Here is a 26,376-nt window from a genome sequence, read left to right as displayed (position 1 = left end):
AAATGAACACCAGTGTGGAAAACGTGCAGTGGAATATTAGTTGCTTACAATAGCAGTGGGGGAAAAAAAAATTTATATTGATTCTTAACAGTCTGAAGGTCCAGTATATATGACACTAAATCCAACTTGCAATAGTACAGCTATCCACTTGACCACACATGCCAGCTGCTCTATGAAGCTGACCCATTGTTTCTAGAGAGAAAATGGTTCCTATATGGTAAACAGCATCCCTGTCATCCTGAAGGGTAGACTGAATACAGCACATTGCATATTGAGTAAGCACAAAGGAAAAGTAGTAATGGATGCTATAAAACATGTTAGTGTGAGAGGAAAAAAGGATGCAGTTTCCCCTGCACTGGGCAAAGGGTCTACACTGATATTTCAGAGTAAGAATCTACGAAAAGGAAAATATGCCAACACTGTGAGATACAAAGTTAGTGCCAGCAGTATGTAGGCATTTGCTGGTATGTCTTGCGTCATGGAAAGCAAATCTAGAGAAATAAACAAATACAGGTGGCTTTGAAACTGCCAAGTCCCTTCTTTGTATGCACATGTGTATGATAACAAGGCCACGTAAAACTCTGAGATGCTTTTTTTTTTTTTAAAGGTATCAAGGTGAATGCTCTAAATTTTAAATGCTTTGGAACATTCGACTCAGAATTATTCAAGTACAGTAAAGAAAAAAAAAAATCTCTGCTGGAAGTCCTTAGTACAAACAAGTTTACACATCTTGGCTTGTTCATTTTCCCTAAAGGCCAGGGGGAGATTTCAGAGGCATGGAATGCCAGCAACCTCAACTATCGTACATACACGGCTGGTGTGGGTGACGGTTTTATTTTCTTGTCTCATTTTTGCATCTTTGGATGGACAAGCCTTCTCTTCAGTGTGAAAAGCTAGATGACACCAGTCGCCACACCCCAAGGTTCTTCACCCTTGGGTTAGATCAGAATCCATCTGAAAAATGTTCCCTAAAAAATATGTATGCTGAGCCCTGTTCTCCCAGGAGGTGGGACTGCAACCCGGGCTGCTGAGGGGCCACAGCACTGACGGAGATTCTCAGAGACAGGTCTGGCACAGGATTTCCTTTTTTTTCATCAGATTAAATACAAATGTTCCTTAGGAGCCAGCTAGGCCAAATGGTCCATGTGTCTTTCAAGAGGGTACTGGTATGACGAGGCATGCCATGGGTCTAGTGTGGTATGAATGTGAGTGCATTTGCTCTGTGATGGTTTTAGGGTGGGGAAAATTCATAAAAAAGACAGACATAGGCACAGAGTTGGGAGCCAGCTTTTCCTTACTTTCCAGTTACTGCGTTCAGGAGAGTGACACCATGTTTTATGTACATGTGAACCTGTCACTGTTACATATTCAAACATAGTGGGGTAAATGTTCTGGATAGAAGAGTAGAGAATCAAAAAAAAAAATTACAGAGATTGGCAAAAGGACATGTTCTGAAATGGTGCATGGGCGTGCACATGTGAGGGCCATGGGATGGCGGGCATGGCAGGCTCTCCTGAGGAGCTCTCGTTTGCAGATTTCGCTTCATGTGGTCCCTCAGACAAAACTGTCTCTTGAGAACAAGGGGGAGCTCAAGGCACCAGGACCCAGGGTTGTGCAAATACACTCTTTACAATGAACACCACCAGTTCAGTTTCTAAACATTATTTTAGAGCCTATAAAACATGCTTCTTTTCCCTAGCTTGGTTTCTTTACCTCATATAAAAAATAAATAAATAAAAAGGGCAAGAAAAGAGCCAACAACTGGCCAGAGAAATGGGTAAAAGTCACTGTTTACTTAATAATTTGTGGGCAATCGCTCCAGGCCTTTGCTTTTCTTTTGGCCAAAGCCAACCAGGCAGGTTCTGTGGACACAGGGGCAGCATCTGGGGTGGAGAACCTCTTGGTGACCTCTTTGACCAGTGGGGCTGGGGGCGCAGAATCTGAGATCTCCACTGCATGGGTTCAAAAGGAAAGAGAAATAAGTAAGAACCACATAAGAACAGAAAGTGTACTCAACAGAATTACCCATACTCACTGTAGATGAAATGGTGCTCACACACACACCCCAGAACAGCTAAATCTAGCTGACAGTCACAGAGTTACATAACAACATTGACAATCTACTCTCATCATTTTAAGAGTCCAGTTGGTTGTTATCTACGGTCACTGTGCTACACAACAGATTTCTTGAACTTCTCTGTAATGTTGTATCCGTTAGTAAACACCTCTCCAGTCCCCTCTCCAGGGTGAGAGTTTGACTTAGTCAGAGGTCAATCCACGAATGATTGAGCTTGCCTTGGAGCTGCTCAATCTTCCTGCCTCTACCTGAGCCCCAAGGTGAACCTGTGGATCTTACCAGCTGCCATGACCCCCGTCACTTCTTTTTGAGACAGTGTCAAATGGTAAAATCTCCTTCTATAAACCTTTGCTGTTAACATGCTGTTTTTATGAAACTCTGAAGCCTCTAATACACTTCCTAACAGTAGTTGGGCTCTACTTCCTCTGATTCTTCCTCCTACTCTCTCTTCTTCTTACTCTTCCTGTCTCTGTCTCTGTCTCTCTTTTTCTGGGGTACCCCTCCACCCTTTCCTTCTCCCCCCATGCTCATTTAATAAACCTCATATAACATTAAAAAAAAAAACAAACAGTTGATCAATTTCGCCATTACCTTGTGCTAGAGGGCCTGGTAGACCGTGTGAGATCTTATATGAGTTCTATACAATGGATCATTTCTATTTCTGATCACTTGTTGTAACTGAATAAATAGGGAAGGTGGAGTCATCCTGAATTAGATCGGCAGCTTCTATATGCAAAACAACTCTTTCAGTGTATTGAGAGCAGTTACTATACTACGAGATTCTTGAAAATCTGACACCACCATCAGAATTGCATATAATTTTGATTTTTGAACTGAATCATAATGACTCTCAACAAACCTTCACTATATGTTCTGACTTACAACCTGCCCTTTTTGATTTATTGGCATTAGTGTAAAATGTAGGAGCACCAGAAATTGGAGTTCTTTTTATTATACAAGGGAGAATCTAATTAGTTCTTTTTATGAATTGAAGTTCCTTGCCTTTGGGTATCTGTTGTTAATTTCTTCCAAAAAAAAAAAACCACTGCTGGTCCATTCCTGCTAATTGGCAAAGTCTCATTTTTTCCTTTCAGAATCAATTCAGGAATCTTTTCCACACAGGTCTTCACTGTTTTGCTCTGTTTATGTGCTAAAGCTATCCATTCTAAGCTATTATCTTCTCTCTGCATAAGAATTCTTGTGGGAGAAGGAGTTGAAGGCAAAATAACCAAAACACAATCTAGTTTTAGATCCAAGCACTCCACATGTACATCCTATAATTTTTTTTCTACCATAGCCAGTTCTCTCTCAGCCTTAGTTGCTAATTTTCTTGGGCTATTTAAGTTCTTATCACCTTACTCAGCCTCTTGAGTAGTTAAACTAATAGTGAATGGTAGCCAGTTAATATCTCATTAAGAGTTTGTAATTGATCTCTCCTGATTTGTACATTTTGTGGTCTAATTTTCTGTAGGCCTATTTTGCATCCTAGATAATTAATAGAATCTCCTCTTTGTACTTTTTTCAAGAGCAATCTGTAATCCCCAGCAAGGCAAAGTTGATCCAGATCAAGTTCCAAGCAGAGAAAAACTTAGATAGTGAGCCTTTGGGGGCCTTTTCCATCAGGACGTGAGCTGAGCAGGAAGATCCGCTAGGTGCTCTCTCTGCCTCTCTGGACTAGCAGGTTTTCCACCCCAGCATCTGGCTCCTGGGTCTTTATTGGTAAAATAGAATAATCTGGTATCTTCGTTTAAAACTACAACTGGGACATTTTATTTTTAACATCTTTAAAGTGCCATAAACAAGAAAAGTGCCCATTGCTAATTAGCACCAAGGATGCAGTGGTGAGAAAACTTCCTCCATAAAGCCAGACAGTCGGAACCCCTCTCTAGCATCACATCAGTGGGAATGCCTGGGTGTCTGCACTGTGAGTCACCAGGAAGTGGAAGCAGCTTCCACTTCCAACCTCCACACAGGGGCCCAGGTGGTGACTTTCTCATACTTATCTCTATTGTCATTTCAGATGACAGGACCAGTCCAGGCTCATTCTGCTTCAGGTTTACCTAAACTTTACCCCTTGCCTTCCCCAACCTTGTTATATTCATCTCTTCCTTAAAAAAAAAAAAATGTTCTGGTATATGTTCTTCCTTACTAGCAAACAAAGAAAAAGATAAATAATAACCAGATGATGGACAGTGAGGGACCGGCTGTGACTCATATTGTCCTGTTAAAATTTCAGAAACCCAGCAAGCCAGTTGGTGTCATATTAGAAGCTTCAAATTAGCCACAACTGAAGGATTTACATCACGGAAGAGAGTAAAGGTTACAAGCCAAAGGGCTGGGTACCTCACTGAAGACATCTTACCAGTCTCTGCTGAGAGCTAGGGGGATTCCTGGGCTCGCATCAGCATCAGAGTTCATGACTGGGTCTGCAGAGAGCCTGTGCTCTGTGATGTCTAAGAGGCTGTGGCAGTCCCGCGTGGTAAGAAATAAAACCCGCACCCATAGGCAAGCTGTCTACCTGTCACGGATGTGGGAAGGGTGTTGGCCTTCTTCAGCTGCTCTCTGCTGTGGAGCCTGGACACTGCGGTTTCGGGCTTCTTATCTTCTGATGGAGCAGCAGACTTGTGCAGGGAACCAGCTCTGCTTAATCGACTGCTTCCAGGCTGTGGGCTGACGCTGACCTATGTTGGGAACAACAAGGAATGTACGTTTTCAGTGCAAAATGGTCTCTCGCCTGCAGCCTCTGCACCCTAGTGAGGGACTGGGCTGCACTTGGGAGCGGTGCCTTCAAGACAGGACTCCAGTGAAGACTCAGTGGTGGGTACCAAGGATGAAGAGCCCATCAAGATGATTATAAAATTAGGTCACAGAACAGAACAAGGCACCTGATGGACAGCCCACTGCACAAACTCACTTCTGTACCTCCAATAGTTAGCAGTCTCCCTTCTCCAAGATGGCCATCGTATAAGAGCCTCGTGAGAGGTCTGAAACCAGGGAGAGAACTGAAGCCTGTCCTGTTTCATTCTCACCTTAGATTCCAACCACTTCAGCTCATGGTTGTGTTTCTTTTGTTATTAAGTCAAGAGCTTTTACCCCAGGAAGTACTTTGCAGCTTCCTGGCATACACTAACCTCCAGTCTCCTTTCCATCACACCTTGGGGCCATTATTAAGTAAACTAGGGTGGGCACAAACACTAGGACCCCATGACATTGGATCTGACAACCAAAATGGGCACCCGATGATTAGCTGGTACTTGGCACATACAGTGTAGATGCGGGACAAAGAGTATTCATGCCCCGTGGAGTAGGACAAGAGATTTCATCACATAAAATGGCAATTTAAGTCCATGAATTGTTATTCCTGGAGTTTTCCACTTATTACTTCTGGATCATGATTGACTTCAGGTCATTCAGACTGTGGGAAGTGGAACCTCAGACAGGGAATAGGCTACTCCTGAAGCCATTGTGTGTGAGCTATTGCTGTAAAAACATACATCTTGGATTCTGCCAAATCAGGCTCACCTACAGGCATAATAAAACCAAATTAAATTTTATTTAAAAAAAAAAAAAAGCTTTCCTGATAAAGAGGCCTACAGAACACCAAATAGATTAGACCAGAAAAGAAAATCCTCCGGCTACATAATAATCAAAACATAAAATGTACCAAAAAAAAAAAAAAAAGAAAGAAAGAAAGAAAGAGGTTAAAAGCACAAGGGAACAAGGCCAAGTAACACAATGGCAAATGTACCAGAATCACACCTGACTTTTCAGCACAGCCAGAGGTCCTGCAAACCCCAAGAGACCACAGATGTCAGTCCAGACCACTATACCCAGTAAAAATTTTCAATAATTATAGACAGAGAAATCAAGATATTCTGTGACAAAAACAAATTCAAACAGTACCTATCCACAAATCCAGCCCTACAGAATATTATAGAGGGAAAACCCCAACCCAGAGAGGCTAATAACCACACCCAGGACCACACAGTAAATAGATAACTTCACTTTAGCAAAGCAAACCAGACAAACACACAAACATACTACCTCATCCAACATCAAAATCAAAGGATCTAACAGTCACTGGTCACTAATCTCTCTCAAGATCAATGGTCTCAACTCTCCAGTAAGAAGACACAGACTAACAGAACAAATGCATAAACAAGACCCAACATTCTGCTGCAATCAAGAAACTCATCTCAGCCACAAAGATAGACATTACCTCAGGGTAAAGGGCTGGGAAAAGGTTTTCCAAGCAAACGGACACAGGAAGCAAGCTGGAGTGGCCATTCTAATATCTAATAGACTTTCAACCAACATTAATCAAAAGAGATGAGGAATGACACTTCATCCTCCTCAAAGTAAAATTCAACCACAATGACCTCACAATTCTGAACATCTATGCCCCCAATACAAGGGCACACACATTTGTAAAAGAAACATTAATAAAGCTTAAACTACACATTGGTCCCCACACATTAATAGTGGGAGACTTCAACACCCCCCTTTCACCAAAGGATAGGTCAACAAAACAAAGCTAAACTGAGAAATAATGACACTAACCGATGTCATGAATCAAACAGACCTAAAAGGTAGTTACAGAACTTTTCACCCAAACAGAAAGGATTATATACCACCTTCTTAGCGTCTCATGGAACCTTCTCCAAAAGTGACCATACAGTAGTCACAAATCAAGCCTCAACAGATACAAGAAGATTGAAATAATACCTTGTATCCTATCAGACCACCATGGACTAAATCTGGGCCTCAACAACAACAGAAATAACAAAACTCTTACACACACTTGGAAACTGAACAACTCTCAGTGATATCTCAGTCAGAGAAGAAATAAAGAAATTAGGGGCTTCCTGAAATTCAATGAAAATGAAGATACAACATACCCAAATTTATGGGACACATTGAAAGCAGTGCTAGAGGAACATTCATAGCACTAAGTGCCTTCATAAAGGGATTGGAAACATCTCATACAGGCAATTTAATGACACATCTGGAAGCCCTGGGGTTGGGGGGGGGGGGGAATCAGGAACATCCAAAGGGAGTAGATGGCTGGAAAGAAACTCAGGGTTGAAATCAATAAATTAGAAACAGAGAGAACAATTCAAAGAATCAACAAAACCAAGAGTTCTTTGAGAAAACAAGATAGACAAACCTTTAGCCAAACTAACTAAAAGGCAGAGAGACACTATCCAAACAACAAAATCAGAAATGAAAAGGGAGACATAGCAGACACTGAAGAAATCCAAAGAATCATTAGGTCTTACTTCAAAAACTTATACACTTTGACCACGTCCCCTGAATGGGGAGACCTGGTGGCACTCAGAGGAAGGATAGCAGGCTACCAAGAAGAGACTTGATACCCTATGAACATATACAGGGGGAGGAAGTCCCCCTCAGTCACAGTCATAGGGGAGGGGAGTAAGGGGAAAATGGGAGGGAGGGAAGAATGGGAGGATACAAGGGAGGGGATAACCATTGAGATGTAATATGAATAAATTAATAAAAAAACTTATACACCACAAAATTAGAAAATCTAAAGGAAATGAACAATTTTCTTGATAGAGTCAACTTGCCAAAGTTGAAACAAGATCAGGCAAACGAATTAAGTAGTCCTATTTATCCTGAAGAAATAGAAGCAGTCATCAAAAGTCTCCCAACCAAAAAAAGCCCAGGGCCAGATGGTTTTAGCACAAAACTCTACCAGACCTTCAAAGAAGAGCTAATACCAATACTCTTCAAACTATTCTACAAAATAGAAATGAAAGGAACATTATCAAACTCATTTTATGAGGCTACAGTCACCTTGGTACCTAACCTTCACAAAGACCCAACAAAGACAACTTCAGACCAATTTCTCTTATGAACATTGATGCAAAAATACTCAATAAAATACTCGCAAACCAAATCCAAGAACACATCAAAGATGTCATTCATCATAACCAAGTAGGCAGGGTTCCCAGGCAGGCAGGTATGGTTCAATATGCAGAAATCTGTCAATGTAATCCACCATATAAACAAACTGAAAGGAAAAAACAAAACAAAACCACATGATCATCATCTTAGATGCTGAAAAAGCATTTGACAAAATCCACTACTGATTCATGTTTAAAGACTTGGAAAATCAGGGTTACAAGGCACATACCTAAACATAATAAAGGCTACATATAGCAAACCAATAGCCAACATCAAATAAAATGGAGAGAAATTCAGAAATTCCACTAAAATCAGGGAGTAGTCAAGGCTGCCCATTCTCTCCATATGTCTTCAATTTAGTACTTGAAGTTCTAGCTAGAGCAATAAGAACAAAAGGAGATCAAGAGGATCCACGTTGGAAAGGAAGAAGTCCAAGTATTGGTATTTGCAGATAGGATAGTATACATAAGTGACTCCCAAAATTCCAGAGAAGAACTATAGCTGATAAACACCTTCACCAAAGTGGCTGGATAAAAAAATCAACTCAAGTCAGTAGACAAATGTCCTTCACAATAGACATATGTAATATAAAGGATCTTGGTGTAACTCTAACCAAACAAGTGAAAGACTTCTATGAAAAAAACTTCAAGTCTCTGAAGACAGAAATAGAAGATGCCATCAGAAGATGGAAAGATCTCCCTTACTCATGGTTGGGAGGATCAACATAGTAAAAATGGCCATCCTACCAAAAGCAATCTACAGACTCAATGCAATCCCGATCAAAATACCTACACAATTCTTCACAGACCTTGAAAGACCAATTCTCAACTTCATATGAAAAAAAAAAAAAAAGTAATAGCTAAAACAATCCTGTACAATAAAAGAGCTTCCAGAGGAATCTCCATCACTCATCTCAAGTTGTACTATAGAACAACAGTAATAAAAACACTTTGGTACTGTCATAGAAATAGGCTGGTTGATCAATGGTATCAAATCAAAGACACAGAAATAAACCCACACACCTATGGACACTTGATTTTTGACAAAGAAGCCAAATTCACACAATGGACAAAAGGTAGCATCTTCAACAAATGGCGCTGGTCTAACTGGATGTCTACATGTAGAAAAATGCAAGTAGATCCATATTTATCACCCTGCACAAAACTAAAGTCTAAGTGGATTAAAGACCTCAACATAAAACTAGAGACACTAAATCTGTTAGAAGAAAAAGTAGGGAAAAGCCTTGAACTCAATGGCACAAGAGACAACTTCCTGAACAGAACACCAATAGCTCAGGCTCTAAGATAAAAAATTAATAAAATGGAACCTCATGAAACTGAAAAGCTTCTGTAAGTCAAAGGACACTGGTAACAGAACAAAATGGCAGCCTACAGACTGGGAGAAGATCTTCACTAACCCCTAGATCCAACAAAGGGCTAATATCCAAAATATATAGAGAACTGAAGAAATTAAACTCTAACAAAGCAAATAACCCAGTTAAGAAATGGGGTTCAGAGCTAAACAGAATTCTCAACCGAGGAATATCGAATGGCTGAGAAACAGTTAAAGAAATGCTCAACATCCTTAGTCATCAGGAAAATGCAAATAAAAACCACTCTGAGATTTCATCTTACACCCATCAGAATGGCTAAGATCAAAAACTCAAGTGACAGCACATGCTGGTGAGGATATGGAGAAAGGAGAACACTCCTCCATTGCTGGTGGGAGTGCAAACTTGTACAACCACTTTGGAAATCAATCTGGGGCTTTCTCAGAAAATTGGAAATAGTGCTACCTCAAGACCCAGCTATGCCACTCACGGGCATATACCCAAAAGATGCTCTACCATACAACAAGGACATTGTTCACCTGTGTTCATAGCAGCTTTACTTGTAATAGTGAGAATCTGGAAACAACCTAGATGTCCCTCAACCAAAGACTGGACAAAGAAACTGTGGTACATTTACACACTGGAATACTTCTTAGCTATTAAAAACAAGGAAATCTTGAGATCTGCAGGCAAATGGATAGAACTAGAAATGATCATCTTGAGTGAGGTAACCTAGACCCAGAAACACATGCATGGTATGTACTCACTTATAAGTGGCTATTAGCCCAACATAGATGTCCTCTAAATGAAAGTCTTCACTCAGTGGAGGATGGGGACAGATCCTGGGACTCACTGCTAGACTCCAGGTGAGAGTGGTATGGAAGAATGGGCGGATGGAAGTACCCAGGGGGTTCAGGAGCCCCATAAGGAGAACATCAAGGCTGGAGGATCTGGACCCAGGGGGTCCCACACAAACTGTTTAACCAACCAAGGACAATGCATGCAGACTTCCTGTTCAGATCTAGCCAATGGAAAACTCATTCTCCATGGTTGTGGGGAGAGCGGGGACTGCCTCTGACATGAACTCAGGTGTCCCGAATTTGATCACTTCCCCTTGGTGGGGAGGCCTGGTGGGCACACAGAGGAAGGGAAACAGGCAATCCAGATGAGACCTGACAGGCTGTAGTCTTATGATGAGAGAGGAGGTCCCCTTCTGTCAGAGGTCTAAGGGAGGGAAACAAGGCAAACAAGGGAGGGTGGGAATGGGAAGATACAAGCAAGGGGATAATAATAGGGATGTAATATGAATAAATTATTTTTTTTAAATAAAAAGCTTTCTTGATTTAAAGGTTGTCAATTTATTTACTTCCCTGCCCTTTTTGAACAGTACCTTCAGTTACCATCTTAGAGATAAATCCCATGGCTCAGAAGAGAGTTAAGCTTAGGAGAGCAACACTGAAAACAGAGTGGGCCACTCACAGTCTCCTTGGAGAGCTTTTCTGCTTGCTTGGTCTCCCGGGCTTGCTTCCTCTCCTCTCGAGTTGCCTGCTGCTCGCGAAATCCCTTTTGCTTCTGCAGCGCCAATGTTATCCACAGTGGCTGAGCAGTCTCAACTTTCTCTGTCAATTTGGAGCCATCTAAAGAGTGCCTGCTCTGAAGCACGGGCTTCTCTGTGGAAGGAAAAGATGCCGTTTGCTGCAATTAACAGTTGACTTAGCTCCTCATCCCGAAAAACCTGTGGCATCGTGGTGACTAACAGGCATATGAACTTTATGCTGATGCCCAGGGGAATCCACCAGGTGGAGGCAACATCTTTGACTAAGAGAAAGCAGGGGCATTTTTCTTCCCTACAAGTGGAACTACTTTACAAGAAGAGACCCAGACAGTTCACTGCCTCGGTGAGATTCATTTTTCTTTTTAAACAATATCTTATAGGGAACCCCAGTATGTGAAGAACAAAAACCAAAAACAAACAACAGCAAAACAGCAGTGTTAAATATTTGAAGCAGCTGCTGAGGTCAAGGCTTCCCGGGACACAGTTAAGAGCCCCATGACTGTGAACCAATGCTTACATTGAAAGTTGGTCCATAATCAACGTATCATTCCCAAGGATCATACATTCAAGGCCAACCTGGCCTATATAGCAAAAGTCTTAACAAAAAATATTTTATTTTAAAAATATTTTTAAAGCTTTATTTATTTATTATATATATAGTGTTCTTCCTGTACTCCAGAAGAGAGCACCATATCTCATTACAAATGGTTAAGAACCACCATGTGGTTTCTGGGAATCGAACTCAGGACCTTTGGAAGAATGGCCAGTGCTCTTAACTTCTGAGCCATCTCTCCAGCCCTCCTCCCAAAAAAAAAAATATTTTAAATGAAAAGAGATCCTTATGTTTATAATATTTAGACTAGTGCTTGCCCTATACTAAACCTTTACAAAAGTGAACTGCAAATATTATTTATGCCCACGAGACAAAAGTCCCTTTCTTTTCTGTTAAGTGATATCACATACTTTCAGAGATAACTGTATCAAGTTGTTTATTATATCAAGAGAAAGGGGCTTACTACAGCCTGTTCCTCGGGAATCTAATAGATGTTTACACTTTGATGGTCCAGAGTCTTAGCATAATCAGAGTACTCAGGCAGATGGACTTTATATTATACTCCAGATAAAGAGAAAGACCAAATAAGGAGAAAACAAGACGGAATAAAAAATTTAAGCCAAAATGGGGCACAGTTTGGTTTTTCTTCCTTTTTTCTTTTCCAGTGATGGAGAACTGCAGGTACCAGTAGGACTCAGCCCGAGTCAAAGAAAACTAACATGGCTATGTTACTTCACTGACCAGGCTTTGGCACAACTAGAACAAAGTAATGAAGGGAACCCCAAATTACGAGAGAGGTTCTCTTAGAGGCAGAATGCAGGGATCACATCCAGCTACAAACAGCTGAGTTCACTCCAGGGGGAGGCCAGTGTCTGAAACGTATCCCTATCAGGTCTTCAGTCTAGATCACAGAAGCTGGCGGACAGCGGCCCTGCCATGTCTATGCCGGCCATCAAAGACAGCAACGCCATCTGTGCCAAAGGCCTGATCAGCGCTCACACTCTGTGGTGGGGGAATTACAACTTCACAGTGTTTTTCTTGCCATCTATTTCCTAAAAACAAACAGAAAATGAAGACAAATTGTTTTAAAGTGGAGAGAAAGGAAGTTTGTATTTCCTGAGAACTCCACTTTGAGTAGTCTGGGGTAATGGTATTTTCTAAGGCTGACATACCAACTACTGCCCTAACAAGGTATCTTGGACCAGATTTTAAAAGAGTAAGTGTAAAGGCTTATTAGGGCTAGCTCACAGGACCATAAACAGGACATTAAAATTGGATTTCTGTTTGTGCCTCAGCCAAGGATTTTCACAAGGCTTGTGAAAAAATAATCACCACACTTTCACATATTCCAAAGTACAGGGCAGCCTGCTAGGGACCGGCTGATGAAACGTCAGCCACCGCCAGGCCATACCAAAGCATGGGAAAACTGAGGTGGCAGCAAAACTAGAGTTTCTTTTGGCTGTCCCACTGTCCTTGCATAGCCTCTAGAAACAGGCTCCTTTGTGAGTCAGTGGTCTTTAAAATTGGTTGAATGCCACAGAGTGTGTAAGACATTTTATCAGGTGAAGAAATCACGAGTGTTTCAATTTGTCTACTTTTAAAGATTTATTTTGAATTGTGTGTGTATGTATATGCGTGTATGCATGTGTGTATGTATATTTTGTGTGTGTGGTGTGTGTACACATGCGTGCAGGCGCCCATAGAGGCCAGAGGCATTGGATCCTCCTGGACCTGGAATTATAAGTATTTGTGAACTACCTAATAAGGGTGCTTGCATCCACACTCTGGTCCTTGTATGAGCGGTAGGCGATCTTAACCCCTAGGCCATCTTTATACCCCCTTATTTCTCTACTTTTAGGTGTAAAAAATAAATACTAATAAATACCCAGGCACTCAGTCCATATTACCAAGGGTTGTATGTAATTAGGAATATGGTTCTTTTTTTTTTAATCTGTTTTTTTTTTTTTTCTTTTTTAGACAGAGTTTCACTATATAGCTCTGCCGTCCTGAAACTTAGTATGTAGACAAGGCTGGCCTTGAGCTCACAGAGATCCACCTGCCTCTGCCTCCCTAGTGCTAGGATTAAAGGCGTGCGCCACCACACCTAGCTTGGATTAAGAATCTGGGAGAAAACTGGGAAAGACTGCACAGGAGGACTGTGCAGAGCTGGAAGGAGCGGTGAGTTTATTCTCACTTTTAGCATATTGGAAGATTCTATAACCAGGTAATTATTTGGAATAGACTTCCTTTTAACTACATGAGTATTTAGATGATAAGTAAATGGCATAAAAACTTTTATTAGTTAATTTACTGTTAATAACACAAGCAGCAGAGACTGGCTGAGGCAACAAGTTCTTTGCCTGCCACTTTGTAAAGAGATCAGATCGGACAAGAACTTAGCCAAAGAGAAGAAAAAATGCTGCCATGATTTGCAAAGCAGATACACATCGCCCACCCTGGACCTTGCTTGAGGTGTAGATAACATGCTGGGAGTTTTAGCTAATGATGGTTCTGCATGGATACAAGCAATAAACAAAAGTGGCCATGTCTGATCTGAGGGGACGGTCAGCCCTGGCTTAGAAAAGTTGACTAGCAAAACTCCAGTGAAGGAAGGCAGCAACTAAAACAAGTAGTCTTTGTTTTCACACTTATTTATTTTATTTATTTTTGTCTGTGTGAGGCAGGGTCTCACTAGCTGGGTGCTTGTGACTGAACTCTGGTGCTTGTAAGAGCACGATGAGATCTTAACCACGGAGCCAGCACCGGCTGGCCTGGCACTAGCTATGTAGACCACGCTTGCCTCTAACTCACACAGACCTGTCTGCCCATATTTCCCAAGTACTGGGATCAAAGGCATATGCTGAAGAGACTCAGCTTGATTGTGGTGAGCATGGCGCTGGCAGGCTTTGCCTTTCTCCCTCTGCCTCGATAAAAACCTGTTAGATGACATTCCTGAAGCCACCAAGGTCCACTCCCTTATGTGGCCAATTCCTCCTCCTGAGGCTGACTACCGAGCTCCAGCAATCAAAGCATTGAAGTCCAGCAGTCACAAGGCCCCTTTAACTCACCTAATTATCACGCCCAATTAAAATTAAACACCTGATCCTAACATGGGTTTTCCCCTTTACCTTTATAATCTGCAATTTTTCTATGTGCCACGTCTGTCTCTTCTTCCTCCTACCCTTGTGTCTTATTCTCTGCCCTCTGCCACTCAGGGGCAAATACATTTCCTTTGTGCTGGAAACTTGGTCTTAGGGGTCCTGAGCCACTATGCCCAGCATATTTAATCTGGGGTCTGAAAATCCAAAATCTAAACGCAAGGAAAGAAAACAGGGGCGGCAATCGTTTGGGAAAGAAAATTACAACAATCAAAAGTAGTGCCTCTAAAAGAAATGAGCTTTTTCTTCGTGGGGAAGAGATGAGGTTGATGGAGCCTGTCAGGCTGAGAAGAACAAGAGCTAGTAACACAAAAGCTAAAGTCACTGTAGGAAGAATCCAGAGGCTACTATCAACGTCTCATGCCCACCCAGGAAAAGGAGTGGGGCAAATACATCGCTTGGAGAGGACTAGTCTTTTGGGCTGAGCCACCGTCTTCCACTAAAATGACAAATAAAGGGAAAGAGCAGAAACACATTATATATGTTCTCTGGGCCATTTAGAAAACATAGGGTTGCTTCTTTGGCCACATCTGTAAGATGGGGGATGCCGGGCATGGTGGTGCATGTCTTTAATCCCAGCACTCGGGAGGCAGAGGCAGGTGGAGCACTGTGAGTTCGAGGCCAGCCTGGTCTACAAAGTGAGTCCAGGACAGTGAAGGCAACACTGAGAAACCCTGTCTCAAAAAACAAAACAAACAAGCAAGCAAACAAAAAAAGATAGGGGATACAGTAGCCACCAAGGGGATGGATACAAAAAGGAATGTTTTGTAAATGTTACTATAGCATACACACACACACACACACACACACACACACACTTTCTCTGCGTGCTGTTAGCCCTGTTATAAACAAGAAAATTAAGGGCAAAGTGTTTATTTGTTTGTTTTTCAAGACAGAGTTTCTCTGTGTAGCCCTACCTGTCTTGGAACTCATTCTATAACCCAGGCTGGCATCAAACTCAGAGATCCGCCTGCCTCTGCCTCCCAAGTGCTGGGATTAGAGGTGTGTGCCACCACTTGGCAAGAGCAAGATTCTTGTCAAGAGAATTAATCTGCATGTTGAGTGTGTTTATAATTCTAAGACTAGAGATGATCTCTGAAACGAGTGAAGGAAAACAATGTGGAAAAGAAAGGCGTGAAAGGGAAAGGGATCTGGATTCTGTTGCAGTACCAGGCTGCAAGAGACGCACACTTGGTCAGGACTAAGGGACATGATCTTGGGTTGGTGGAGCCTGTCCTTATGAATACGTGGGTGAACTGCCAGTGACAACAACAACAACAACCCTGTAAACATGAATAAAAATGAAAAGGACTTGCTGAGGCCCTGCTATGCCTTGCTCTAAGTTACTTCATATTGGGTAAACAGTGGCTCTCAATCTGTGCCTTGCCCCAGCTGCCTGTGTTTTATATAGCATAGCGGAGCTAATGCCCTGACCTCCCTTCCCACCTTTCCCGCCCCCGTTACTCAGATGGAAACTCTTATTTTTGATGTCTCTGTCTCTACACACTTGCTCAAAATGGTTAATGAGATCTGTGTTAACTGGGATTACATTCCAAGTCAAAGAATGTGGAAGATGTAAAGGAAATGGCTTGGGGCAAACTTGTTCCTAATTAAGGTCTCCCTAAACCTCTCTCAATTCCCTCTCCACCGAATGAAGCTGGGCGGCCAACCTGCCCGCCACATACCTACCTTTTCTACCTGTTTCAGGAGTTAGGAAAGGTCTCTCTTGCTGGCTGCCCGGCAGAGGCGGGGAAGCTGGCTTCTTTTCTGGCACTTCTTCCTCATCCCTCTGCTGCCTCTTGGGCTCCTCTGGCAGTGATGGTGAGGGTGGCTGGTTATCACTGCTCTCCTGGCTCTCCTTGTAAGCCTCACTGGGATCGGGGTCAAGTTTCCCGGCTCGCCTAGCGAGCAACTCTGCTAAGTGGGGTCTGCTCAGTTTGGAGAGTGGGGATGAAGGTGGAGTCTGGCTGGCAGGCTTGGGAGCCAGGGCCGGCTTCTGCATCGGTGGCATTTTGCTTGCTGCCTTGTCGCGCTCTGGGGCTGGGGGCTGGCTACCGGCTGGTGGTAGCCCCGACTGGGCTACAGCAACAGAGTGACCGCTAGAATGGCTTTCTGCAGAGTCCCTCCGAGGGACTAGGGCTGGCTTTCTCTCCTGGGGAAGGGATGGGCCATGCTTGAGGGCCATGGCTTCAGGCTCTCTCTCTCCAGGGGTGCTCCCGGCTGCGGCTGCAGGGGTGCCCCCATCCACATTGTCTCCCGTGCTGCTGTGCCTCTTCTTCTTCTTTTGTTCGGCCTGTTGGTCACAGTGGAAGCGCAAAGAGTAGTTGGTTCGTCTCAGTTTTATTCCAAAGGGCGAGGCCTTTTCCTCACCTCCTGGTATGACAGGGTCTGGCTTTCCTACATCACTCGCGGTTTCGCTGTCCGAAGTTGTCGTGGACTCTGTGCGGGACGCAGCTTTCTGGGGAGAAGGCAGGCCTGGGACGAGGAAAGATGGAAGGTCTTTGGCAAATTTGCATCCATCAGTGGTGTCTGGTGGTTCCTGGCTAACCTTTTGCTTCTCCAGGCTCTTCTGGGGCTCCAGAGCCGCTGCAGGCAGAGGCTGGGGTGTCGTCTCTTCACTGGGTGCTGGCCCTGGCGTTTTCCTTACGCTTTCACCATCCAGGCTCTGTTTGGAGGTCTCTGAGCCGCTGTCCGAGAATTTCTGCCAGGCGGGCATGATGGAGAACTTGGCATTGACTGGCGGCGTCCTCCGCACATTCCCTCGGGAATCGCACCGTGCTCGGGGAGCAGGCTCGTCCCCGGCTCTGGCCGGCTCTCTGTCGCCACGCTGGTCACCCTCTGCGTTCTTCAGGATTCTGGATCTAATGGAAGCCCACTCGGCTAGCGCGGTCGCGTTGCTGGGCGACTCCGGGGGAGGCCTGGACTTTCCACCACCAGCCCTGGGCTCCACCGCGGGGATGTCTACCAGCCGCTTTTCTTCTGACAGGCCCAGGAGGGACTTGCACACCGTGTCCTTGATCTGGCTCAGGTTGACCGCGGGGCCGCAGAGCTGCGCTCCGGTGACCAGAATGGCTGTGTGTGGGATGCTCAGCGCCGAGGGCAGGTCGTGCGGGGTGGCACCGCGGGGCACCGGCAGTTCCTGGGCCGCTGGGGCCAGGCTCCCGTCCTTGGCGGGTGTCACCGGGCTCAGGTTGACTTTGGGGAAGAGAATCTGCCTACTCCCGGAGGACACCTGGAACGTGTAGGGCCGGGGCATGGTCTGCCGCTCCTCCACCTCCTGCCACCGGAGTTCCTCCACCTTTTGGTCGTTGTCTGCAGCGGCAACTTCGTTCTTTTCCTCTGGCGCTGGTGCTTCGCCCTTCTGTCCTTGCGGCTGAGGAATGTTTATCTGAGGAGCTTCTCTCCCTTCCAAGTCTACACCACTGCATTCCTCGTCCAAGTCTTCCCTCTGCCCTGCCGGCTCGCCGACCAGCTGGGCCTCTCTCTTATGCTCCTCGGCGATCGCTCTCTGCCCCACGGACTCCAGGTTTCCTTGTTCCTCTGCTTTATCAAGGTCCCGCTGCAGTGGGCTTTGCTGGTCAGTATCGTCTGTTAGCCGAGGCTGGCTCTTTCCTTTTGGACTCTGCGGGCCTTCCTCCATTCGCGGCTCTAGCGCCTCCTTTTCCCGCCCTTTCAGCTCTTCTATGCGCTTGGCCTCTTCCTCTTCCTCCTGTAGCATGCTCTTAGTCGCCACCTCCTGAGTGCACTGCAGCTTGGCCGCGCCCTGCCTCAGTTTCTCCTCCTGCCTCTCGACCTCTTGCTGCCTTAGTAACTCCTCTTGCCTTTCAGCCTCACGCTGCCTAAGTTCCTCTTGCCTCTCAGTCTCACGTTGCCTCAACTCCTCCTCCCGTCTCTCGACCTCGCGCTGCCTCAGTTTCTCCTCCTGCCTCTGGGCCTCCCGCTGCCTCAGTTCCTCCTCCTGCCTCTCGACTTCTCGCTGCCTCAGTTCCTCCTCCTGCCTCTGGGCCTCCTGCTGCCTCAATTTCTCCGCCTGCCTCTCGGCCTCGTGCTGCCTCAGTTCCTCTTCCTGCCTCTGGGCATCACTCTGCCTCAGTTTCTCCTCCTGCCTCTTGGCCTCTTCCTGCCGCCGCCTGCACTCTTCTGTCTCCGGGAGTGCGGGGTCGCCGGCTTCCCCTAGCTCTGCACAGCGCTGCTTCTCCAGACCCGACTGTTGCTCTTGTCCTGGAGGTGCCTTCCCTGCCTCAAGCTGCAGGTCTGCCTCCTCGCTTTCCTCCTCCTCCTCTTCCTCCTCCTCCAGCAGCAGCTCCTGCCTGAGGCTCTCCTCCCAAAGCCTCCTCTCTAGCGCCTGCCGCCTCTGCTCTTCCTGGCGCCTCTTCTCAGCTGCTTCGGCTTTTTGCCGCTTGCACTTGTCTTCAAGTTCCCGCCAATAGTCCTCCTGGAGTCTTTTCTCTTCATGGGAATCCGAAGGTTCTGGTTCCTCATCGTGCCAAATGTGCTTGTCTTCTCCTGGCTGCCCGTTCTGGTCCAGGGAGGACTGACTCTCAAAGCTGCCTGGTTCATTCTGTCGGTCCTGACAAGGAAAGGGGGAAGCAGACTTAGCCTTTTTCTACACCACCCTAACGTCCCAGCCACAGCCAGGCGACCCTCCTAATCTCAAGAGGGCATGTGTTCTCAAGTTACAGACACAGCAACAATCCCTGCAGCTGCCCAAAACCTTGAAGCCTCCTTTTCAACCAGACTGGACCTAGAATCACCATGACAACACACCTTTTGGATGTTTTCAGAACCTCTTAACTGAGGTGGGAAGGGCTGGGGCCTTGGTAGGAGGAGTAAGGAGGAGAAAACAAGCCTAGCACTACCCTTTCTCTCTGCTTCCTGCGGGCAAAGCAACTGCTGCCTTGCAGTCCTGCTGCCATGATTTCTGGGACATGAGTGACTGTACCCCCAAACCATTAGTCAAAATACACCTGCCCTAAACTGCCCTTGTTAGCTATTTTGTCACAGCGATGAGAGTGGTAGCTAATATATCCCATTTATCAGAGGTTTTGCTCCCGCCGTTCCAGTTGCCGGGTAAATCTCCAGAAACAACCAACATGCTTTAAACAACTCAGTACAGGATGTCATTATGACTATTCTAATTTGTTACTGTTGTAAATCTTTTTGCCATTCCTAATTTAGGAAGTAAACCTTATCATACGTATGTATGTACATATAGTACGCATGGGATGAGACAGGGTATTCATTGGAGTCTCAAAATGTGTTCCTTCCCAAGTGAAATCATACAAAGCAAGAGTAGTTGAGGGAACAGAAGAAAGAATATATTTTGTTTTGCCCTCCAGCTACTTCATTTGCCATTTCCAAATTTATTTTTCTTAGTATGAATTAACAACAGGAAAAAACAATAACTGGCATTAGTAAGGTGAGAAGAAAAAAAAAAGACTTGGATTTCACTGTTGCCCCCCGAAGCTTGTGACTTGAAAACACACCCTAAAAAAGCCCTCAGCTAAGTGGAGCTGGCCTGCTTTTCTGGCATAGAAAACTCCCAGGCACCTGCACCCCTCCTTAGGCAGCACCCTGAGGTCCTCCACCTCGGGCCATGGAGGGTAAAGAGACCACTGTACACTGCTGACCACTCAAGGGAGAGACGTAGACTTACTATGGCTCTACTCCAGTGCAGCACGCGGGGCCCGGCAAGCAAGGGCTCAGCAGCTAACAACAGACGATACGCACCTGGGCAAGCCACCTGTGCTTCCTTGAGATTCTCTGGTTTTTTGGCTTAACAGAGAGTTTGTGCTTGGCAGCACTGTTGTCCAGACGGGCAATGGCCAGGGGGATGGCATCCAGGTTGACACTTTCGATGGTGCCAGCAGGCGAGAAGTGCCTTTTTGGCCGAGACGGTTTAGCTGGAGCAGCCTGTGGTGCAGATTAAGATATAAAAGTCGGCACGGATCAGAGCATGACTCGCAGGGAATCCCACTGGGGTCGGCTTGCCTGGCTTAGCCCAGGGAATATCGTTTTAGGGAAAGTCAGTCGGTCCACATGCAAAGTTCTGAAAATCACAGCCAGTTCCCAACTAGGTTCTGAAGTTGAAGGAAGCCAAGGGTTTTGCTTACAGGGCATAAAGAGGCACAGAGGCAGGTCAGAGAAACAGGAGAAGGCACCACACCCATGGACACAGCAGGGGGTGGAATGGGGGGGAGCAACTCTAAGAAGAGCTAGGCATGAAGTAGGGAGGGGGTGTAGTGGGAGAGGGCTGGAGGGAAAGCAGATGGGAGGAGTCGGGGATGGATGGGTATGAGCAATACAGGTATGCATGGATGAAACTGTCAAAGAATCTGGGGGGGGAGGTGGGTATATATATTATTAAACATTTTTAAATGTTTTGACATGCTCACTCAAAGCCATAAAATGCTAAGGACATGACACCAAAAAGCTAACAAGTGCTCCAGTGAAAAAGAAAGAAAGAAAGAAAGAAAGAAAGAAAGAAAGAAAGAAAGAAAGAAAGAAAGAAAGAAAGCCAAGTGGCAAAAACACACGATCCAGGGATAAGTGTCATTTCTGAAAAGAAAGTGGAACAGCCTTGCAGTTCTGGACTGAAAATACATCCACTAAAAGGTCACTTCCCACCCCGCATGGTGACGCATACTTGTATTCTTAGTACTGGGGAGACAGGAGGATCAGGAAAGGCACCGTGGGCCATACTGAGTTCGAGGCCTGCCTGGGCTACACGAGACTCTTGTTTCAGAAAGTAATTTAAGGGGCTGGAGAGATAGTTCAGCAGTAAAGAACACTCCCCAGCACCCACATGCTGGCTCACAATTATCTGTAACTCCAGGGAATCTGATATCGCCCTCTGACCTCCATGGGCACCAGGCACACTTGTGGTGCACATACCCACATACAGGCGAAATGCTCATGAACAAAAAATAAAATAACTCTTTTTTGAAAACCTTAGACAAACCGCACACATTGAATGATGACAGTAGGACGTCATACTTGCAGCTTAGAGAATGGAGACTTCTGGTGAGCACAGGGCCCCTATGTCAGTGTGCAGCAGGGGGCGCTCACGGCCCTTCAGTGTCACCAGCAGCAGCTCTGTGCACAAAGGCCAGCACTGGACAGGGCCAGGCTTGCGCATTGTTGGCGCTGCACATGGAAAGTCCATGAGGTTGGCATGCAAAGGGCTTGCATTTTCACAATTACCTCCCACATCTATTCACAAAAGATGAGAGACCAAACTAGTACATAATTCTAGTCAGCAAGGACAGCTTAGTACACATGAATTCATGAGTTAGGAAGTAGACAAGTATTTCCAGCCTTTGGCCTTGTAGCTTTCAATGGTTTATGGTTATTCTTATAACATATAAAATTCCCATTCCCAACGAGGTACATGGGTGAATAGCAGAGCCAGCGTGACAGACTGGTGCCAGGGAGAGGCACTCAAGGCTGGGGTTTTAGTGTCAAGCCCAGCTGTTCTCACTGGGCTGCATCCCCGTCTGGGTAGTGGTGCTCTTCAGAGCCACCCTTCACGGGTACAAAGCTGGTCAGTGGCACATCCTTCAGTCTCTTCAGAGAAGGCCTACCCCATGTAGAGCTGAGAATTCTCACGAGAAAACCCAGTTCCTACAGGACACAGGCTCAGGATGAAGGGTCTTGACTCCTCAGACTGCAGGTGTAATCCCGGGCCATGCGGGATGTGACCTGAGTTCAGATCCCATCAGCCACGTGAAAAGCAGGCCATGGTCGTTCATGTGCCTGGAACCCCAATGCTGTGGAGGCTGGAGACGGGCAGACCAGTGGGACTTGCTGGTCCCCGGCCAGTGAGAAGAGTCTATCTCCAGAGACTAACAAGGAAAGTGGTAGAGTGGGACTCCTGACTTCTCTTTGTGTGTGTATGCATGAGCATGTGTGAGCAAGTGTGTATACACTTACACACACAGATATACATACACACACACAGATACACACACATGCAGACACATAGTCTCATACACACATAAATTAATAAAGGGACATTAAAAATGTAGGTGTACATGTAAAATCAGAGAAAGGTAAGGCTGGGTTTGGGGTTTGTTTCTTACATTTGTACACAATAGAAGGTTTCCCCTACAGTCTTGAGTAGCTGCAGGCATTCTAGAATGCCCTTCTCAATGGATTAACAATGTCTTGAAGTACACGATGCTTTTGCATTTAGGGAAACTATCATTGTCTAAAACTCCCAAGGCATTATGGGAGTATGGCTGTTCTTTGGAGCAGGGCTCAGAAGTCTAGTGGTTGTGTTGCCATGGAAATGGATACTTATGCCTCTACCACTGGTTGTGCTGGCTTACAAATAGAAAATGAAACAGCAGATGGTAAATAATAAAGGAAAGCGACTAAATAAAAAAGTTCAAGTCCCATTACCTTCTCTTCCATCTCACTTCCGGCTTCAGGTAGATTCAGAGGACTTGAAGAACTTGGCGTATCACTGGACTGGAACAGAAGAGAGAGCACTTGGAGTTAAATGTGGGGACAGGAAGTGCTGGGCAAACAACTAGCACGGCCTATGCCTGATCAGGGAGCCTCCTACTCCACAGGGGACATCTGCTCTCCAGTAACCAACAGGGATCACCATGGCGACTGGCTGACTGGGAGGGGCACAATACTCCATTTCCTGAGTTCAGAGTAGTTCCCACCTGGCTAACTCCCAGCCTCAAGTCCTCCTGCTTCCTTCCAAGGCCTGAGAGAAGCCGAGAGGCTGCTTGGAGGCCACCTCCTTACCCCCTCTTCCCTCCTCCCCGGGAAGTAGGGCCTGACGTATTATACATGGCTCCAACCTCAGAGCTTTCCGGCTTGCTGGCAGCCCTTCTACCTTTCACCTGTGAGACTCCTAAGCAGAGCACGAATACAAAACTTCCTCCCAGAAGGCAGATGCGGAAGGCCAGAACTGAGAAGGTGAAAGAGCAGGAAGGGAAAAGCTGAGGGTAACACACCAGGCTCGCCCCGGAAACATCCTCATAAGGTCACATACACCTTTGGGATGGGTGGCTGCACGTCTATGTTGTGTTGGTGTGTTGGCTTGCCTGGGTCCACTCTACACTGCTGCCCATTTTAAAAAGGTGTCTAGGGACACAATTCAGGGCTCTGTGGGGTGACCCCATGGGTAGGTACAGATCTGATGACCCCAGCTGAATTCTCAGAACCCAGAAAGTAGCAGGGACAGGAGAGAAGACATGTTTAAGAACTGTCTTCTGAATTCCACACATGTGCCATGGTGTGCAACCACATGCATATGCACACACATGTGCACGTATGTGCACACACACACTTAAATAAATTTTAAAAAATCAGCTCCAGACCCTTCCTTGCTTCCTATTGCTCAGAATTACAGACAGAATCTCTCCCTTTTCGTGGTTTTCAGCGTCCTCCCCGCAGCCAGCCACACCCGACCAGCTTTCTGATCGTCTTTTCAAGATCAGCCCGCTCTCTTCTGGATCTTTATTCTGGCTCATTTCCGTTCCTAGAGCGAGTGTTCATCCATCTTGTCATCCCTTGGTCTGTTCTAAACATGCCCACGTCTAGAAACCCAACCCCGTTCCCACTGCGGTACTTACCGTCTTATTCTTGGCAGGCAGCATTCTGCCTGATCACAAACAATTACCTTTACCTACATGCTGACTTGTGTGCTCGGTGACACTCTCTCATTAGGGATGTAAACCACCAGAGGCCCTCCCGGGACAAATCTTGCTCATCTATGTAACACCCACACCTAAGACAAGGTCGGCTGAGCAAAGAACCTCGCCTCCTCCCCGAGGCCACAGCACCTCCCACTTGGGACGCATCAGTCCTCGGGAATTCTGTGTTAGAGCGATGGCTGCGGCTGCCGCCTGACATTGGACAGGCCGGGGAGAGCATTTTCAAACCCACAACAAGGAAGGCAGGACACCCGTTCCCTGCTTTCCCCTCAATCCGTGTGTCAACATGTGGGTGCCCGGGATCATCCTGACCAAGCCCCAACAGGGGTGGCAGTAGTGGTGACTGTCCCTCTTCAGTGCAAGTTGCTTGTTTTGATTGCTACTCTTTGGCATATTCACTGATAATAGCTGGGCCCATTTTAGTAACACACACCCAAATTCTGGGATTCTGATAGGCAAAGTGTAGAAGACACTTTTTAAAAGATTCGAAGTCTACCTGTCACTGGAGAACCCCAGGCTCTGGCTGTTCAAGGGACCTTTGTGCCCTTTCTTCTACATGTAGCCTGGAAGAACCCCGAATTTGGGGATCTATTCAAAGCGCTTCCTGGAAGGTTTAGACAAATTTAGCCTGCAAGGTGCTAGAATGTGACATTCTTTCCACGCTGAGGGGACTCCAAGCTGGCCTGTGCGATGCACTGTCTCACTGGACCCCCACTGCTTTCTTTTCCATTTCTTATAAATTAGTCCAATTTGACAAATAATTAGTCAGGGCTCTCAGCTGGCAGGCTCTGAGTCCTGAGAAGACAGAGATACACACGATGCAGTTTCAGCTACAAAGAGGCCAGCGTTGAGAGAAGGAGAGGAAACAATTTTATGCGAGCGGATACCGATGGGGGATATGGATGCCAAAGCATAGATGAGACAGTGCAGTTTGCAGGGGTGAGGCCAGGCAGGAGCCCCCCCTCCCCAGAAGCAGCTCAGCCATCCAGGCCTGGAAGGATGTGTAGAAGGCACTGGCAAGAGCATCTGCAAAGAGCCTGTGCTTTCCTCCTCCCCATCTTTCTCATTGGTCCTCAGTAACCTCAGGCCCCTGCCCGCCCCTCCCCCCCACCGTGGACTGTAGGCTCATCACATGCCACTGTCTGCTGCCAGCTTTCTAGTCTCTGGCTTGTCTGCATCGCAATTTCCCACGGAGGAGACTTACTTTGTTCTCTGTGTCTGAGAGGACAATGTCCTGCTGAGTCACAATTTCCATGGGACTGGTGAGGCAGAAGTCCTCTTCTGAGCTGGCATCTGTGCTGCCTGCCTTCTTCATGGGGAAAGCATTAGGTGGCCGCTGCCCAAACTTGATATTCTTGCCCAACTGTCGCTGGGGAGAAAACAAAGGGAAGATACTCTGAAACAGTCAAGTTCTCCACAGCCATGAGCTGGTGACCCGGCACAGGCAGGCAGCGACAAGGGGAGAGCTGTGCTCAGCTGCCTTCTAGAGGCACCGCCATGCCAAGGATCCTCGAGGCAGTGCCACAGGGGGTCTACTTGTTTCCATCTTCAGAGCTTTAAAAACTCCAGCCACCCCTTGTATAGAAATGATAAGTGTCCGGTAGGGACAGGGACCATATTTCTGAACCAAGGTTGAAAATGTATGTTTTGAATCTTATGACCCATCTACAGATCTAAAGTCTTTTTAATGTATGAAGAGCTTGTACAGGAGATAGTTATGTAAAACTTAGGATCCATGGGGAGAAACCAACCAACACAAACTTGATAACCCCTTCAAGGACTCTTTAGACTTCTTCACGTAGCTTGTGAATCCCGTATCAAAGCCACATGCTCTGATCACGGTGGGTCACAGCCAAGGTGAAGATGGTCCCAGGGTCAGCAAGCCTTTCCTTGATGAATGCTGAGATCACTTCAGGGATGGGAACGGTCCAGCTTTCTTTCTTTGCTATGATTACATATCACGAAATAGGGGACGTAAGGAACCCGGGCTATGGGCGGGGAGAACAGGACTGATGACTGGCAGGTGGCCTCTGAAGGAAGGAGGGGAGAAGCGGCTGTAAACAGTTATCCAAACAGTAGACTGGGTAAGGGCCAGATTTAA

The 26,376-nt window shown here is 45.9% G+C and overlaps 1 protein-coding gene across 1 annotated transcript in view; it reads right to left on the bottom strand.

Moving 5' to 3' along the window:
* Positions 1-1,421: 1,421 nt before the first annotated feature.
* Positions 1,422-26,376, bottom strand: part of Cracd (capping protein inhibiting regulator of actin dynamics) — a 46,031-nt gene continuing 21,076 nt past the window's right edge. The window contains exons 3-9 of the mRNA XM_051170425.1: positions 25,480-25,644; positions 23,005-23,073; positions 20,332-20,514; positions 16,291-19,171; positions 10,815-11,005; positions 4,596-4,758; positions 1,422-1,952 (exon numbers count right to left, since the gene is read on the bottom strand). Of these exons, the coding sequence (XP_051026382.1) occupies positions 1,792-1,952; positions 4,596-4,758; positions 10,815-11,005; positions 16,291-19,171; positions 20,332-20,514; positions 23,005-23,073; positions 25,480-25,644 (3,813 nt within the window). The 3' untranslated portion in view covers positions 1,422-1,791. The remainder of the gene's footprint in view (positions 1,953-4,595; positions 4,759-10,814; positions 11,006-16,290; positions 19,172-20,331; positions 20,515-23,004; positions 23,074-25,479; positions 25,645-26,376) is intronic.

Source organism: Acomys russatus, chromosome 28, assembly GCF_903995435.1.
Source record: "Acomys russatus chromosome 28, mAcoRus1.1, whole genome shotgun sequence".
Taxonomy (NCBI): Eukaryota; Metazoa; Chordata; class Mammalia; order Rodentia; family Muridae; genus Acomys; species Acomys russatus.
The sequence above is the reverse complement of the archived record's forward strand: the minus strand, read 5'-3'. Positions and strand labels throughout refer to the sequence as shown.